The sequence below is a fragment of the Chenopodium quinoa genome, unplaced genomic scaffold, assembly GCF_001683475.1.
Source record: "Chenopodium quinoa cultivar QQ74 unplaced genomic scaffold, ASM168347v1, whole genome shotgun sequence".
NCBI lineage: Eukaryota > Viridiplantae > Streptophyta > Magnoliopsida > Caryophyllales > Amaranthaceae > Chenopodium > Chenopodium quinoa.
Window position 1 is genome coordinate 3,027,859 of NW_018745413.1, and position 18,398 is coordinate 3,046,256.

An 18,398-nucleotide genomic window follows, 5' to 3' on the forward strand; every position below is an offset into this window, starting at 1 on the left:
CAATACGGAGTAACAAAGCAACAGGCTTCCAAAGCATCAAATCAACTAAAACACAAGCTCCCTCAACTTTTTATGCACCTTTCTACATTTTCACATTCCGATTAGACTATAAATTAATACAGAGCAACAAAGCCAAACAAGCGCTTGTATCAAGCATTCCTAGGGATCTAATTTAAATCAATATTCTACTGTATAAGATAACTTCCATCTCTTCTTATTTGTAGAAAAATAAAAAATTCATTATTGATCCCATATTATTTTTCACCTAAATTGCCAATGCACTATAGTCATTTTGGGAAACAATACAATATACAATAAAGTGGACATTTAATTAATGCAAACCTCAGATACAGTGATAGCAAAAGGACTGGGCACAGACAGCACTTTTACACTATATCATAGGTCATCAATGTCATTCTTATTGCAACCAGAACGTGTGATATCTGAAACCAGGCAGAAATTGGATATATAATTGTTAAAGCAAATGCACCGAAGGTTCTTGCTTCGTAGGGGAATGGCCCATTTTCCTTATAAGGGTATCATGTTACATACCTTGCAGTTTATTTATTTGGGAGAGAAAAGAGGGAGGGGGGGGGGGGGTGAGGAGGTAATACATAAATTATAACTTCTATTAGGAGTCAAACCTTATGAATAGATTCCAGTTCTTGCATAGCAGCTGGTGTTTTAGGCACCTTAAGTGTCCCAGGTGTGAAAATCTCCCGTAAATTAACAATGCCTTTCTTGGCATATGTTTGTGCAAACTGTCCATATATATTTACAGAGTAAAATCAACTGTGAAAAAAAAATTACAGTAATACAAATTTATACATATAGCATGTGGATAAGATTTATTTACCTGCACAAGTCCTTGCGATGATATATCATCATCCACATCAACTGGACTGCACATAGAGACAGAATAAATGTTAAGACAATAGTGGTTTATGTACGACTCAACACAACATGGTTATTGCATTGCAAACTAATAGCATAAAATCAGTTACATACAAAAATAAAATAAGATAAAAAAAAATAAGATAATGATAAAATATTAAAGAAATGGAAAGTAAATTGTGCCATACCAGAGGTAGAATACACACACACACACACACACACAAAAAAAAAAAAAAAAAAAAAAATCATCCATACCATCATGTTTTGATACAATAAGGGCCAAAATTCAGCGATCATAATAAGAATACATAAAAGAGAAATGAAAGTAGATCTAAATAACGAATATCTGGTTTCAATAAAAGAAAAAAAAAAGCCAATATCTAAAAACGAATGCTTAGATTCTGTAGCCCAAGATGCCAAAGCTTAAAAATCTAGGAAGATCTGGGCAGTGCATATTTATCAGGCAGAGAGGAGGCACGAGGGAGCGCTACAGACATGTGAACCCAGCTTGAGTGTCTGAATTCATTTTTTCAAATATGGAAGTTTTTCATTGTTGTTTTGCAAGGACTGCCTACACAATATGCTCTCCTTGATACCAGAAATATCTATGAGCAAAGAGGCCAGAAAAAGAAACAAGATTAAAAAGGGACATTGCAGGAATAGAACAAATAGACTGCCGACCCTTCCCACATTGTATGGATATCTAGAAGTAAACATTGTTACCTCCAAAATTAATAAAACAATTATATGGCATAGACCACATAGTGGGTTTTCATTTGTGCATCTCTATCTTGGTGATAGGTGAGGAGACTCGTGAGAGCAACTTGTGTACGAATCTTAAGCCTTGCAATACCAACAACAATCAGTTCTAACAAATGATATAAAAGTAATTTCAACTTCTCAAATCAATATCATATCATATCAAATCCAACCATGCTGAGAAGAAATACAAATTCCCATCACCAATTGTTATTCTTTGCGACAGCAGGATACAAAATGTTCAAAAATTTCCAGTAGACTTTTTGGAAAGGCGATTCAAGACAGAAAGCTGGTAAGAATTATAAGAGGACTACCCCAAAGAGTGAATGATACTACAGAAATTTATCCATAGACAATGGCAATAATACATTCTAGAACAATATGGATTATGGATAAAGGATTACGCTTATGTCCAAACTCTCTCTATTATTTCTCTCTATACCTTTTCCTAACAATACTTTTTTCCAATCAATGGATAATGCCAAAAACATGCAGAGGCACAGAATTAACAATGTATTTGGGAGCCAAGTTGATTTGGAAAAAAATTGATTAAGACTAAATATTTGTAGAAAGTAAAACTACAAAAGTATGTGGAAATCTTTTATTTTCACTATTTCCATGTGTTATTATGGAAATACAAGAAAACAGGGTATTATCCTTTAAATTTATCATATTGATTTGCATAATTTTACACAGATATCCCCATCACTTCTAAGGGGAAAAAAGTATGAAAACAGCAAAATATAATTAAGGGATTTACCCATCATATTTACTCACTTTTTCTATTTTGTTATTTTCTGTTCAACAACCAAACATTGAAGAGCTATGAAATCTTATGTTACTTGGACATGGCTAAAATCGCGCAGTGTTTGTGTCAACACAACATGACACGGGATCCGTGTCCGACCCTTCACTATGCACTCGGACACTTCCATTAAAAGTGGAGAGGAAAAAAGAGGAGAAGCATGAAAGTAAACCATATCTTGTTTGAAGACCACCCATTGATATCAATCAATCAATCAAATCCTTAATCCCATAACGATGGGGTGGGCTAACATGAACCAAATTTGATTATTTCGTGTAATCATTGACATAAATCTTCTTCCTCCATCCCTTACAATCCAATACTTTATCATCATGCAAATCCATATATTTTATATTCTTCCTAACTTTTTCCAACCTGATCATTTTCGGTCTCTCTCCCTCGTTTAACCCCTCCATGGTCCCACTCTTCCACTCTTCGAACCGATGCACCCCGGGTCTCCGTCTTACATGCCCGAACCAACGCAGACGATTTTCCCTTAAATTATCTGCAATGCCTGCCACACCTAATTTCTTGCGAATAACCTCATTTTTGTATTTATCTCTTCAAGTGTTCCCACACATCCACCTCAACATGCGCATTTTCATAACCTCCATCTTTATAAAGTGCTCCTTAGAAGCCCAACATTCTATACCATAGAGCAACTGGTAATAGAGGGCAGTCCTGTAGAATTTGCCCTACAACTGTAAAGGAAACCACCATTGATATAGAGAAGATTTTTTTATTTTTTTTTATTTTTTTATAGGGATATAGAGAAGATGAAGAGAAGAAGATTGCCATTTATTAGAAGAATTTGTCGAGGAAAGAATTAAAATTACAAAAAAAATAGGGGTGGACTTAATGAAAAATTTAAAGCTTTTGTAATATATAATTTATATAAGTTTAAGTGACGTATTGACGTGTCCCCAAACCCATGTCCATATTTCGGTCAGAGTCCCCGTGTCCTAAAATTTTGGAACTTGTCGGATCGGACACTTGGACATGTGTCGTGTTCGACACCTATTCTCGAGTCCATGTAACATAGATGAAATCCTATTTATGCAATTTTACCCAATTTTTGTCACTGAAGCTTGATTCCGAAATCTCTACAAAATCAAGCTTTCAGTTTAAATCATGTGTTAAACAAAGTTGCCAGCATATATTATAATGAAAATTGGCTTGTTAGACATCAAACAATTTCCTCTTCATTCAATTTTTTCAAAATACTTCATTTGTCTTCTGCACCTGTTACAAACACTCAACATTCTAACAAGGGTATGGAAAACTTACACAAAAGGCTCAACCAAACTCTTCAACGATTCAATTATTTCAATCCACATAATTGTAGAAGAACATAAGAAAGAGAAGAATATGTGTGGATATGAGCTACAAATAAGCACGTCAATGATAACTAATAAGTAAGCCAAAAATATGTGTATGTATCTGTACATTTAGAACATGTTAAACAATCTTCTCATAATTTAGATATGTTCCATAGCCATGTTCCCACATCCAAGTACAATTTTTGGACATAGTCCACCTGTCTAACAATTGAAGTAAATCCCAAAGTGATTTGGGATCGGCTAACATGAACCTTGATAAAGAATCGTCCAAAACAGAACAGGAGTATAACAATATACATAGTAATTGATTGAATAAAAGTGTTTAAAAAAAATGTGTTAAGTGAGAAATAGAAAAATTATACAATTAAAAGTTAAGAGAGTTTGAAACAGTGGTAAGGTGATAAAAAGGGAGGAGAAACATGGGAGTAAAAACACAAAATTTTGAGAAAACTTTAGCGCAAGAAATAATTAAAATACGCAAAACACAGGTTGATGGTAAATAATAAAATACATTCTCAACATATCTGCTGTGATTCTCTTTCTATTTCAGAGAGGACAATTTGTCACAATTCTGTTTAGAGATCTATAATTTTAATCATCTTTCTTCATCTGATGAAATTCATTCTTTGACTAAAACTTAAAGATGGCAACACAGTGATTAATAATGAAAATCAGATAAAAGAAACAAGCAAGTGCACACAGAAAGGGCCAATCAAAGAAAACCTGCTAAAAGTCTAATACCTGATACAGAAGATATATTTCTCACGCAAACCAAGTGGAAGCTCATCGATAATGGCAGCTACTTTCTGTGTCAACTTCGGCTTGTTAGCATTTAAAATAACACCAAAAATATGTTTATGTGCTGCATAAGTGTTACAAGAAAGGAACAAAAATGCAAAGAAAAAACAATAAGAGAGGGGGTGGGGGTAAGTTTATCGACAACCACCTTGATGCCTTAAGTTTCTCTGACACAACCATATTTTATCCTACTAAAATAGCTTTATTAATATTTGTGTAACTGTCTATGGTAACCAATGACAAATCTGTTCTAACAAGATAGGTTTAAATTGACAATATCTTAAAAGAAGACCCAATGTACACTGAATTTTTTTTTTTTTTTGCACCTAAACTGTTAGATTTACACTAATATTATTGTACACCCAATGTACACTGAATTTTTTATTTTGCACCTAAGAGTGCAAACACATCCCCAAATTCCATTGACAGAACTCAAGGCAATGTGTCAACTAAATCTCCTGACTGTGAGTACAGTGGCATAATTTCAAGCCCTCTATTTATTAGGGATTTTTGCTACTTATGTGGGTTGTGTGACATCATAAAAATGGTACAATGAACATGCGGCATTTGAAGCGAGGGAAATACAGATGACCCTTTCTGGTGGTAAGCTTCTATGTTGGAGTTTGTTCAAAAAAAAAAAGTGAGCCGGTTGGGGGAAGGATTGGATAACTCTTTTTACATTTTTTTTAAATATATTACATTAGTTGGAATAAATAATTTTTCAGCATTATACCAAAGAATGTGATTGCAATGAGAATGATACATTTTGTTTTTACATACCAGCAATTCTTCACAATTGGACATGAAGTAATTTGATGCTAATTTAGAATTGATTGAAAAGTGTTCCTGCAAAATAAGAAACCAAATTAACGGCAACAGAGTTGACTAATGATCTAAATATATATGCTACCAAAATCAGCAAAGCCCTCTGATTCATTTATGTTAATTGCACCCACTGTAGCCTCAAAGACCAAAGTGCATTGATGAGAAAGTGTTGCATGACAAGATTGGAGAGAGGGAGTTGCATGTGGGGTTTCTAAGAAAAGTGTTGCATGTGGGTTTCCTGTAAGAAAAAGTAAGAGAGTGTTGCAAACGAGGTTTGTGTTAGAGAAAGTAGAAAAATATCCTCTCAACCCAGCAATAGCCTACAGAGATTGAGTTCATGTCTGCAATCATATTGCCAGATATAATCCGTATTTTATGTCCGCACCGGAGTTGGGTAGTATCGACATAGGTGCGGTAACCGGTAAGGCAATATGACAAGTCTGAGCATCACAACCTTCAGGTCACTGATAACCCCATCCCCCACCTTCCACAAGACAATGCTACCAGAATACATGCTAACAATTATTAAAATGGACTGGAGAGAATCCCTTAGCAACTTGAGAAAAGATGTTGAAGACCTCATGATTTAGAAGGGAGCCGAACAGAAATAGTGATTGAAACCCTCTCCCTCTCTTCCTCAATACAAACAGAGATGCCCTTATAATTTCAGAAAATATTGGTGTACACGATTTCTGTCAATACAAACAGAAGTCGAGACCCATAATACAGAAAATAAATGATACAGTAATAGCTATGTGATTTGTTGTTTCATGGGGGAGGATAGTGAGATAATTTACCAATATCTGGTACAATCCATTTTGTGGATTCGCTCTTGAATACATGAGCATAAGATCATAGCTCGGAAACAATCCCGCACACTGCAAAGAATATACATGATCAAAAATACAAAAAGGCAATAGACTTGTGACGTAAAAACCTATTTGCTTCATCTATAGAATGTTTCATAGGAAGCTATACAATAGAAACAATTCAAATGAAGTCCAATTACAGCTCCAGTAGTTTAACTTTTTCACCTCTAGGTCTGGAGATGGAGAGTTGAGTGATGAATGTAGTAGTGGTAGATCTTCCCCGTTTAGACATGTCACTTCACCAACTGGATACTTGGACCCAAATCTACCAGCTCTTCCTACAAGAACCATGGATCATCTCATAAAACAGTGATTAACGACAATTAAAGTCACATAACATGATATTTTACATATTCATCTTATTTCAAGAAACATGAATGTATTAGGGCTTGATTACTGTTACATCAAATAATCAAATTACCCATGTTTGCATTAATATTGCATCAACATATACCTATCACTGAAATTCAAAGATCACAGAAAGCAGAAATCTGCTGTAGGAGAAAAAAGAAAATGCAGGATGGAAGCACAAAACTCTATCTCCATAACACAGGAAAACTGAGCAGAAAAATTGCCTATGTATGGTACATGATATGTCCATTTTATATAGTGTTTTACCCCCGTCCCTTGGTTGTTATTAGTAGTGTTTTTGGCTCTTTCGGGCCACTTTTATTACTAATTTGTGTGTTCTAGTGTTTTCGTAGTTTTAATTGTTATTTTACAGGAAATTGCACTCTTGGAGCATTTTCCCGGGCTTTATGGATCAACTACGGAAGCTAGAAGGACACGACCACTTTCGGAGCCCAGGATCGGTGAGAGCCGGTGATTAAGGGCTCGGTAATTGGGATCCCGAGGCATTAGGACCAAGTAATCAAGACCCGAGGAGGAAATCCGGATTAGGCCGAGAAATCAAGCCCAATCGAAGTCCAAGCTCAAGGAGAATCAAGCGCCCGATCGGGCTACCTCTAGCACGATCGGGCGCGGCATGACCATTGTGCTAAGCGTGCTATAGCGCGCCCGGTCGTGCGAGCCTCTAGCACGATCGGGCGATGCTGCTTGGGAAGAACGCGAAGAAAAAGGCGCGCCCGATCAGGCGGCCCTTCGCCCGATCGGGCGCGCGTTTTTAGAAGACCTGATGATGTTTAGTTTTAATTCTTGTTTTAGAAAACGTTTAAATACGATTTTGTACGGAATTATTAGATTACGCTTTTCTTAGACTTTCTCTCTCTACTTAGTATTTTTCTCTCTCTTAAATTCTCTCTCAACTTTTGTTCTTAATTCTTCCTTTCATTCCACATTTATTTTTGGTAACAATTTCTTCCCTTTTAATTTCAGTTATTTTATTTGTTTTCTGGATTATGCTTTTATTTATTTACTTGATTGGCTTAGTTATGATGATGCGTGAGTAGTTTCATTCTAGGGTTTATGGGGATCCATAATTAATATGAAGGGATAGTTTGTTAATATTGATTATCGATATTGCATGATAATTTCTATTTGAATTGTTTTAATTCTTTGCAATTCAATTAGATTGTGAATGTTTAGCTATATCGAATTGATGAATCGAGCAGATGTTAATTTAATATTAAAGGCTATTTTCAATAAGAACTTAGATCTAGTAAATTGCGAGAGCCTGTTAGATCTATGTTGATTAATAAATTGCGAGAGCCTGTTAATCATGTTATCTGTGCATTGTTAATTATTAATTACTTTGTTCTATCCCGGAATATTAATTGTTGGTGAACCTGTGACCCTAGGCTTCCTTATTATTGTTTCTTTTCTCCATAAACTTATTCTTCGTAGTATAGAATTTATTCCCAAAAATATTGGTTACTTAGATAATTTATATTATAATAATTAATTAGAAGTAAAAAGACCTGTTTCCCTGTGGAGTTCGACCCTACTTCCCTATCTACTTTAGCTAGAGGACTTAGGTAATTATTTTTGATTAGGGGATACGACTTTACCAACTTATTACGAAACATCCTTCAAACATAAGGCCTAGGAAAAACTAAAAGCATACGATGTTTTACAGACGTCTGAACTCTGAAAACACTTGATCCAGAAAGATTTATCAATGCTATCATACAATTGGAAAAAAAAAAAAAAAAAAAAAGGAAATGAGGGAGGGAAGAAGAGAGAAAAAGAAAAAAATTGGTTTACATGTAACCTGTTGGTGAATATTCCAATGCAAAAATCCTAACCCCACCCCCCCCCCCCAGCGACCTCATGTTGTTAACATCATTCACTGTGTTGACAAGCGATGGAATTTTCATCATTTCATCGATGCATTTGCAGTTTTAAGAAAATCACGTCTCTTCTGTACAGTGGAGTTAATAAAAGTCACAGAATACAACAGACCTGCTATTTGCTTGATCTCTGGCACGGTCAGATCACGCATCTCTTGACCATCAAACTTTTGCAGCGTTGAAAATATGATTCTAGAAATATTTAAATTGAGACCCATTCCAATAGCATCACTAGCCACAAGAACATCAAACTCACTGGTAGCATCATTAAACATAGTTGCCTGCATTACTAAGCAAAAGATGATCTTAGTGAGTCTGATCAAACAGGTATCAGGGGCACAGAGAACAAAATATTAACCAAAAAGACTTGGAGTTATCACCAGGAGCAAGGAATGGAATAAGCATCAATTCAGTAAATATACTGTGCATAGACTGATTTAACACAAATTTTCAGCAACTTAGTATTATCTCTAATATTTAAGATGTGTAAAGATCTTATGAAAGCCCAAAGCATGTAGAAATGGAACGGTGGAAAATGTAAAGGTCAAATGCATCCGAAGGGAAGCATATATACATTGGAAAGGAAAAAATTCAATGTGACAAGAATATAAGCATGTTCAAAATATATTTCATAGAAGGGAGGCAAAAGAAAAGAAAAAGACAATGAAGAATAACAATAACAACAATAATTATGTCAAAAAAAAAAAAAAAAAAAAAAACAATAACAACAATAATAAAAAGAGAAATAAAGTAATAAATTTTTTGTTCCATGAAAGTTCAGGATTTAAAAAAATGAAATTAAAAAAATCTTCAACTGAATTGTAATCCCAAGGATCTTATTATGTTGCATGGAGAATAAATAAGAAATAGAGCTAGTACTTTTTTAATTGTCCAAAAAAAAAACTAAAGCTTTAGAAAGGGGCTTGTTAGGGTTCAAACTTTTTAAGTATTCTGGAATTAACTCCGCCAATAGTTATTACACCCATGTAACATCATGACTAACTAGAGATTATTTCAGTTATATGGCCAAATCTGGGATTGTTCATCTCCTAACAGTTATATGGCCCAATAACACTATTATTGACTAACTTTACAGTAGTAGGAGTTCTATCTGCCTTTCTGCTGAACTTTACACCAAAGATGTCCATTTTCTCATGGAGTTAATCCAAGACAAACCAAGAAGATAAGAAGCGTTTAGGCTGAATATTGTGAATATAATTGAAGCATTTAGGCTGAATATTGTGAAATATAATTGATGAATCTGATATCAATTTGATGTGTATTTTTACTCCTAATCAATTTAAGAAGCAAAGTCTGATTAATCCAAGTATAAGTATTCGACATTATTTGAAATTTGCTCATATTTATATTCAATTAAATTAAGGAAAGACGCAAGAACGTCCATAGAGGTTTACAGCTTGTCCAGGAAGTAAAGTCTGATTAAACCAAGTATAAGTATTATATGAAATTTGCTCAAATTTATATTCAATTAAATTAGCAAAAGACGCAAGAACGTCCACAGAGGTTTACAACTTGTTCTTCGGTATCTTTGTCTTCGTTTCTTGAGTTACTCTTTGTTCCGAATGCAAGTTAACACTTTTTTTTAGGGGAAGAAATCTTCACCGAATTCGTATAGGTGCCAATCGAATTTGAAGGGACCCATGCCATATTGAGGTTCCTTGACTTAGGGATTAAATCTGGTTCACTTGTACTTAAAGGTGTCAATTAAATTTAAAGGGACCTATGCCATATTGAGGTTCCTTGACTTATGGATTAAATCCAAAGAGGTTGCAATTTTTGTGTTATGGTGGCAAGTGGAAGACATACACCCCGTAAGTGTGAATGAGGGATTCATGGGGTTTTGATCTTCCTTGGTGCAAAGTTGAAGAAACTTTTTGTTAGTAGGGTTTTGGGATAGTAGGGATTCAAATGTGGTTGTAGGGGTCTCTATCACTTGGGGTTGAAATAGTAAGGGTTGGGTAGTAGAGGTTTTGGGTTGGGTAGTAGAGGTTTTGGGTTGGTAGTAGGGGTTCTAACAGTAGGGGTTTGGAAATAGTAGGGGTTCTTTTAGTAGGGGTTAGGGTTCTAACAGTAGGGGTTGGTTGTATGGGTTTGGAAATAGTAAGGGTTCTTTCAGTAGGGGTTGGGAAATACTAGGGATTCTATCTATCAGTACGGGATGGGGTAGTAGGGGTTGGGATAGTAAGGGTTCAAATGGGGTAGTTAGGGATGGGACCGAAATGGATCGAAACCCGGAATAAGCATTTTTTAAGGACCGGGGACCGCGCCGTATTCTGCCGGTCCGGTCACGATCTGGACCTATTTAATACGGTCCGTTCCGGTTTTGGACCGGTTGGGACCGACTTCATCCTTTTTTTTTTCCTGCATTTTAACAACATTGCTAATCTTCCCTGCTATATTTTTTAACCTGTTTGTTCTATTTTTTTAACCTGACTTCCGAGCCGGACTGACTTCCGGTGAGGGCCGTGAGGCGGCGACGACTGGAGTGATCGGAGTTGCAGGTTGCGGAAAACGAAGGAGTGTTTAAATTGATTTTAATCCCAACTACCCCTAGGAGTAGGTGCACCAAAAAGTTATTGTACGCAACACTTTTAGTAACATTTCGGATAAACGTTGCAAGACTGAATGAAAATATTGGCGGATATTTAAATTTTAAGTTGAAATTTTAACCTCAACCTTATTTCTCTCTCTTACCACATTTTCCTTCTTTTTTTTTCCGACCCTAAAATACACTCTAATCGTCTGTAAGGACTGTAACACTCTATCCAAGGAGCAACAGCGTCGAGCAGCAGCATCATCATGCCGGTTTCCGTCGCCCCTGTCAAAGGTCAGTTTTGCTCTTCAATTTTTTATCCTCAAATTTTGCATATATGCTCGAAATTGTCGAAGCTAGGGCTCGAATTGGGGCTTTTGATTTTTGCCCAAAATTTTCTCAAATTCTTGCTTGTTTGTGCTTATTTTTCTTGAGAATGATGTATTCTTGTAGTATTTTGTGTTTAAACTTGAATTCCAACTTGAATTGTTCGAAATTGTCAAAAACTTGAATTGCTCGAAATTGTCAAAGCTAGGGCTCGAATTGGGGCTTTAGATTTTCGCCAAAATTTTTCTCGAATTCTTGCTTGGTTGTGCTTAGTTTTTCTTGATAATGATGTATTCATATGTTTGAACTTCAATTCGAGTTTGAATTGCCCAAAATTGGCCTTTTTTGTCCCAACATATGCACGAATTTTTGGTTTGATTTTTAATCAAATTTGCTTGTTTAGATGCTTGATTATGCTTATGAATTAATGTGCCCAAATGTGGGATTTCTTGAATTGTTGGTTTGAGACTTGCACGATGTTAGTAGTGATGCTGGTTGAAATTCATTGTTGTGTATATGCTCTTGTTGAGTTTATGCTATACGATATTTCGGATCCATTTAAATTACTTTGTCAATTCATGTTTTTTATGTCAATTCATGTTGTGATGAATTCAAGTAAAATTGTATGTAAAATTCCCCTAATTTGATAGTGCTGTTATGGAAATGGACTCGTGCTAGTTTAATATTTTTCCTTTATTTGTAAGTTTAAATATTTTAATTAAGGTTAATTTAAGGTTTAATTAAGATTTAAGATTTGAGTTTACTGTGTTGCGTGTTATGTCTACTTGTACACTTCATGTTAGGTATAATTGTCTAATGTATTCATGTTTTTTGATAAGGTATAATTTGTCATCAACATGAGTGAACTTCCTCAGAGAGTGAAATGTGCTACTAGCCTAGGTAAAATTGTTAAACTATTTCAGGATTTGAGGGAAAAAAACAAAACAGACTTATTAAGTTCTTCCATTTTTAAGAAATTGATAAATCTAAAAAAACGACCGAAAGGCTAGTGGGCCTCTAGCACATGAGCTCTATAATGTGTTTGATGGGACACAGTTTGTCTTCAACCCATCTACGACAATGCAAATATGCAGCCATGAGGTGGCATCGGTCCTTGGTATTGCAGATACCGGGATCGTGATTGATCTCTCTAAGTTGAAACACTGTTTTATTTTTCCTTCTTACCTCTCCCTTTTAATAAGGGGGGAAATACCCCTGTTTGCCTCTGATCTTAGGGATAGTTATGTTAAAATGGAGATTGGAACAAAGGAGGATGAGGTAATCTTTCAAAAACGGTTTACCTTGTTTGTCAAGATCAAGTACCAAAAGGTTAATTCAAAATTGTTTGAATTAGCGGATGATTTAGAGAAGGTTAATTCTTTGAATTGGCCTGAAATTGAACTTGGTCATCTAAAAAAAGGTTTGATTGAGTCCGAAGCTGCTTTGGCTAAACCGGGAAAACAGCATGTTTGGCTGTTCACCCGGTTCGCCAAAGCAGCTTTGGACTCAAGCAAACCTTTTTTTAGATGACCAAGTACAATTTCAGGCCAATTCAAAGAATTAACCTTCTCTAAATCATCAGCTAATTCAAACAATTTTGAATTAACATTTTGGTACCTGGTCCCACGGCAAAGAAATTGGTCGATGACAAACACGGTAAAACGTTTTTGAAAGATCATCTCATCCAACTTTGTTCCAATCTCCATTTAAACGATACTATCCCTAAGATCAGAGGCAAATAGGGGGTTTTCCTCCCTTATTAAAGGGGAGAGGTAAGAAAGAAAAATATAACAGTGTTTCAACTTAGAGAGATCGATCACGATCCCGGTATCCGCAATACCAAGGATCGATGGCACCTCATGGCTGCATATTTGCATTGTCGTAGATGGGTTGAAGACAAACTGTGTCCCATTAAACACATTACAGAGCTCATGTGCTAGAGACCCACTAGCCTTTCGGTCGTTTTCTAGATTTATAAAGTTCTTAAAATGGAAGAACTTAATAAATCTATTGTTTTTTTCCCTCAAATCCTGAAATAGTTTAACAATTTTACCTAGGCTAGTAGCACATTTCACTCTCTGACGAAGTTCACTCATGTTGATGACGAATTATACCTAACAAAAAACATGAATACATTAGACAATTATACCTAACATGAAGTGTACAAGTAGACATAACACGTAACAGAGTAAACTCAAATCTTAAATCTTAATTAAACCTTAAATTAACCTTAATTAAAATATTTAAACTTAAAAAAAAAAAAAAAAATATTAAACTAGCACGAGTCCATTTCCATAATAGCACTATCAAATTAGGGGAATTTTACATACAATTTTACTTGAATTCATCCCAACATGAATTGACATAAAAAACATGAATTGACAAAGTAATTTAAATGGATCCGAAATATCGTATAGCATAAACTCAACAAGAGCATATACACAACAATGAATTTCAACCAGCATCACTACTAACATCGTGCAAGTCTCAAACCAACAATTCAAGAAATCCCACATTTGGGCACATTAATTCATAAGCATAATCAAGCATCTAAACAAGCAAATTTTATTAAAAATCCAACCAAAAATTCGTGTATATTTTTGGACAAAAAAGGTTGAAGTTCAAACATAAGAATACATCATTATCAAGAAAAACTAAGCACAACCAAGCAAGAATTTGAGAAAAATTTTGGCGAAAATCAAAAGCCCCAATTCGAGCCCTAGCTTTGAAAATTTCGAGCAATTCAAGTTTTCGATAATTTCGAGCAATTCAAGTTCGAATTCAAGTTTAAACACAAAATACTACAAGAATACATCATTCTAAAAAAAATTAAGCACAAACAAGCAAGAATTTGAGAAAATTTTGGGCAAATATCAAAAGCCCCAATTTGAGCCCTAGCTTCAACAATTTTGAGCATATATGCAAAATTCGAGGAAAAAATTGAAGAGCAAAACTGAACTTTGATAGGGGCGACAAAAATCAGCACGATGACGCTGCTGCTGCTCGACACTATTGCTCCTTGGATGGAGTGTTACAAACGATTGGAGTGTATTTTAGTGTCGTAAAAAAAAAGAAGAAAAATGTGGTAAAAGAGAAAATAAGGGTGAGGTTAAAATTTCAACTTAAAATTTAAATATCCGCCAATATTTTCATTCAGTCTTACAACGTTTATTCGAAATGTTGATAAAAGTGTTGCGTACAATAACTTTTTGGTGCACCTACACCTAGGGGCATTTGGTATTAAAATCAATTTAAACACTCCTCCGTTTGCCGCAACCTGCAGCTCCGATCACTCCAGCCTTGGCCGCCTCACGGCCCTCACTGGAAGTCAGTTCGGCTCGGAAGTTCGGTTCAAAAAAAAGAACAAACAGGTTAAAAAAATAGCAGGGAAGATTAGCAGTGTTGTTAAAATGCAGGAAAAAAAACGGATGAAGTCGGTCCCAACCGGTCCAAAAACGGAACGGACCGTATTAAACAGGTCCAGACCAGACTGGCAGAATACGGTCCGGTCCCCGGTCCTAAAAAAATGCTTATTTCGGGTTTCGATCCATTCCTGTCCAGCCCTAACTACCCCATTTGAACCCCTACTATCCCAACCCCTACTGAAAACCCCTACTATCCCAACCCCTACTGAAAACCCCTACTACCCCATCCCCCAACCTCCACTGATAGATAGAATCCCTACTATGTCCCAACCCCCTACTGAAAGAACCCCTACTATTTCCAAACCCCTACAACCAACCCCTACTGTTAGAACCCCTACTACCAACCCAAAACCTCTACTACCAAACCCCTACTATCTCAACCAGACCCCCTACAACCACATTTGAACCCCTACTATCCCAAAACCCAACTAACAAAAAGCTTCTTCAACTTTGCACCGAGGAAGATCAAAACCCCATGAATCCCTCATTCGCCCTTACGGGGTGTATGTCCTCTACTTGCCACCGTAACAAAAAAAACTGCAACCTCTTTGGATTTAATCCATAAGTCAAGGAACCTCAATATGGCATAGGTCCCTTTAAATTCAATTGACACCTTTAAGTCCAAGTGAACCAGATATAATCCCTAAGTCAAGGAACCTCAATATGGCATAGGTCCCTTCAAGTTCGATTGGCACCTATACGAATTCGGTGAAGATTTCTTCCCCTCAAAAAAAGTGTTAACTTGCGTTCGGAACAAAGAGTAGCTCAAGAAACGAAGACAAAGATACCGAAGAACAAGTTGTAAACCTCTGTGGACGTTCTTGCGTCTTTTGCTAATTTAATTGAATATAAATTTGAGCAAATTTCATATAATACTTATACTTGGATTAATCAGACTTCGCTTCCTGGACAAGCTGTAAACCTCTATGGACGTTCTTGCGTATTTCCTTAATTTAATTGAATATAAATATGAGCAAATTTCAAATAATGTCGAATACTTATACTTGGATTAATCAGACTTTGCTTCTTAAATTGATTAGGAGTAAAAATACACATCAAATTGATATCAGATTCATCAATTATATTTCACAATATTCAGCCTAAACGCTTCAATTATATTCACAATATTCAGCCTAAACGCTTCTTATCTTCTTGGTTTGTCTTGGATTAATTCCATGAGAAAATGGACATCTTTGGTGTAAAGTTCAGCAGAAAGGCAGATAGAACCCCTACTGTTATATCAATTTAAGTTGTGTGGCAGAAATCTGGGATATTCATCTTCATTCAATTATATGACTAACTTGGGATTACTTAAGTAACTTGGTTATATATTTAGGGATATAAATGCCCGCACACTATTCATAAAAGCTCAAAAAAAAAAAAAAAAAAAAAAAAAAAAGTAGTTAACAAACATTTTTAAGGATATAAACATTCATCAGAGTTTGCTTGAATTTTTAAAAGTTAGGGATATAGCCCAAAACACTGATATTCAACTTTCTGCCTTGGGTGTAACATCTAGAAACTTTCCAATCCCTTAAGATCTAACTCATAGTCTAACCTTATAGGATTAGAGAATATTTCATCGATTACTAAACGCAGAAAATATCCATTTTCTACATAGGTAATCAATTTTAAACAAAAGTAGGTCCTAAAAACACTACTGAACCTCCAATTCATGGCTTGGTTCTTTACATGAAAGTTTCACATCATCCATTGGGTTGCATATACCGAAATACTTTATCACATTTAAATATGAGACATGTTCAGCCATCCCAATAACCAGTTCAGTGAAATCTTCAATCTTTGCCTTGAACCCAACAGAACATAAAGGTTGCTGAAACTCATAATATGTAGAACGCATGAGAATATACAATGTCATTACCTGTCTAGTACGAGTTTCCGGGGGTAGTGAACCGTACACAACAGAGCAAAGATGATTTCCCTCATTTTCAATTTTTCTCTGAGAAATAGACGAGAAATCTGATTAGATATGACACTAACCAGCAGCATACATAAAATTACAATCTGGTTAGATGTGACACTACCAGCAGCATAAAATAAAATTACGAGTGCATTTCACAAACACTCAAACCTAACCAAGAAGCCAACAATACACAAAGACCCGCAAATAAAGTCATCATTAGACAAGAAACAAAGAAAAACATCAGTAGTGAATCTCAAAAGAGGGCCATACTCATCTATAAAACCATCATGATGGATTATATACTCATTTTTTTAGTGGATAGAGACAATTCTCTTTATAAACAAGAATCTCTTTTAGAGTGCAACAAAACCCAGCAAAAAGAACGTAACACAGTATAGAGTAGTAATACATTTTTTTATATAGTTAGGACAGATCGTGTATAAAAAATTCTGCATACCCAATAATATCAATCTAGCTAAAAAGCTAATATACAACCACCCGAACACCATGGAGATACTTAGAACAAATAAGTGAAGTATACAAAATCAAGCGAGTGACAAAAAACTATTTCAGATGAAAATACTCCCTCCATTTTCTTTAATTGCAACACTTTCTATAATCAGCCTTTTTTTAATCTCAACACTTCCTTAAATGGAAATACTCATCACTATTTTATTATATCCGTTTCCTCAAATGGTCCCCACTCCTACCCTGCTCACTCTTTTATAATGTTTCTCTTCTCTCACATCCCTTACTTTTACATAAATTATTCACCCACTATCACTTTCTTTTCATTTTTTAACTCCCAACAAACCCCAGTTACACAATATTATTACAAATTCAACTCAATCGCATAAAACTCTGTGATGGTCAAATTGTTGCAAGTAAAAATAGAGGGAGTAGAATGTAATATCTTCTTTTTACATTGACATGTCATTAAAGTAAGGAAATTTTGACAAATAACACCTTTTATAACCCTTTTGTTGTAAAAAACAACTTATAAATATTTTTTTGTTAAAACACACCTAAAACCAGAATTTTTTTTTCAAGAACACACCTTAGGGCGGTTTTAGGAGGATTGACTCGGTTTTACGACGTTGATCATCACGTGCCGACACCCTTCCTTTCTTTTTCCCCCTTTTTTCTCCAATTACTTTCTCTCTCCTCAAAACAACCGAGCCACAACCTAGACAACCCAGCCGTACACCACCACCCACCAACCTAGCCGCCATCACTAGCCACCTAAATCATTCGAAACCCACCACATACACCATACATCACCCTCCAAAACTACTAGACCCACCATGAAAACTACCCCAAAAAAAAACTTTAAGCATCTCCATAAACACCCCTAACCACCTCATAAGCAACCCCAAACATCGTGACAAAAACCCTAAACACAAACCAATAGAGAGAGAAGAGGGTTGGTAATGGGTTTTCCCCCTTTCATACCTCCAATTAAAACCCTAAACTAAGGTAAATAAAAAAATGACAAAATTAGCAATCAATTTCATTGATTTTAACAACTTACCTTCCTCAAAATTAGGTTAATTAAGGTTCTTTGTAGCAATTTGAGCAAAACAATGGAGTTAATTAATTGAGCAAAAACGAAGGTTTGTTGCTAGGAAG

General features: G+C 35.5%; 1 protein-coding gene across 1 annotated transcript in view; it reads right to left on the bottom strand.

Annotated features, from left to right (window-relative positions):
• LOC110713344 (DExH-box ATP-dependent RNA helicase DExH16, mitochondrial-like) overlaps nucleotides 1-18,398 on the bottom strand; it is a 42,715-nt gene that overhangs the window by 1,823 nt on the left and 22,494 nt on the right. Inside the window, exons 7-14 of the mRNA XM_021891801.1 lie at nucleotides 16,728-16,805; nucleotides 8,652-8,820; nucleotides 6,456-6,568; nucleotides 6,219-6,299; nucleotides 5,377-5,442; nucleotides 4,540-4,604; nucleotides 857-902; nucleotides 645-761 (exon numbers count right to left, since the gene is read on the bottom strand). Of these exons, the coding sequence (XP_021747493.1) occupies nucleotides 645-761; nucleotides 857-902; nucleotides 4,540-4,604; nucleotides 5,377-5,442; nucleotides 6,219-6,299; nucleotides 6,456-6,568; nucleotides 8,652-8,820; nucleotides 16,728-16,805 (735 nt within the window). The remainder of the gene's footprint in view (nucleotides 1-644; nucleotides 762-856; nucleotides 903-4,539; nucleotides 4,605-5,376; nucleotides 5,443-6,218; nucleotides 6,300-6,455; nucleotides 6,569-8,651; nucleotides 8,821-16,727; nucleotides 16,806-18,398) is intronic.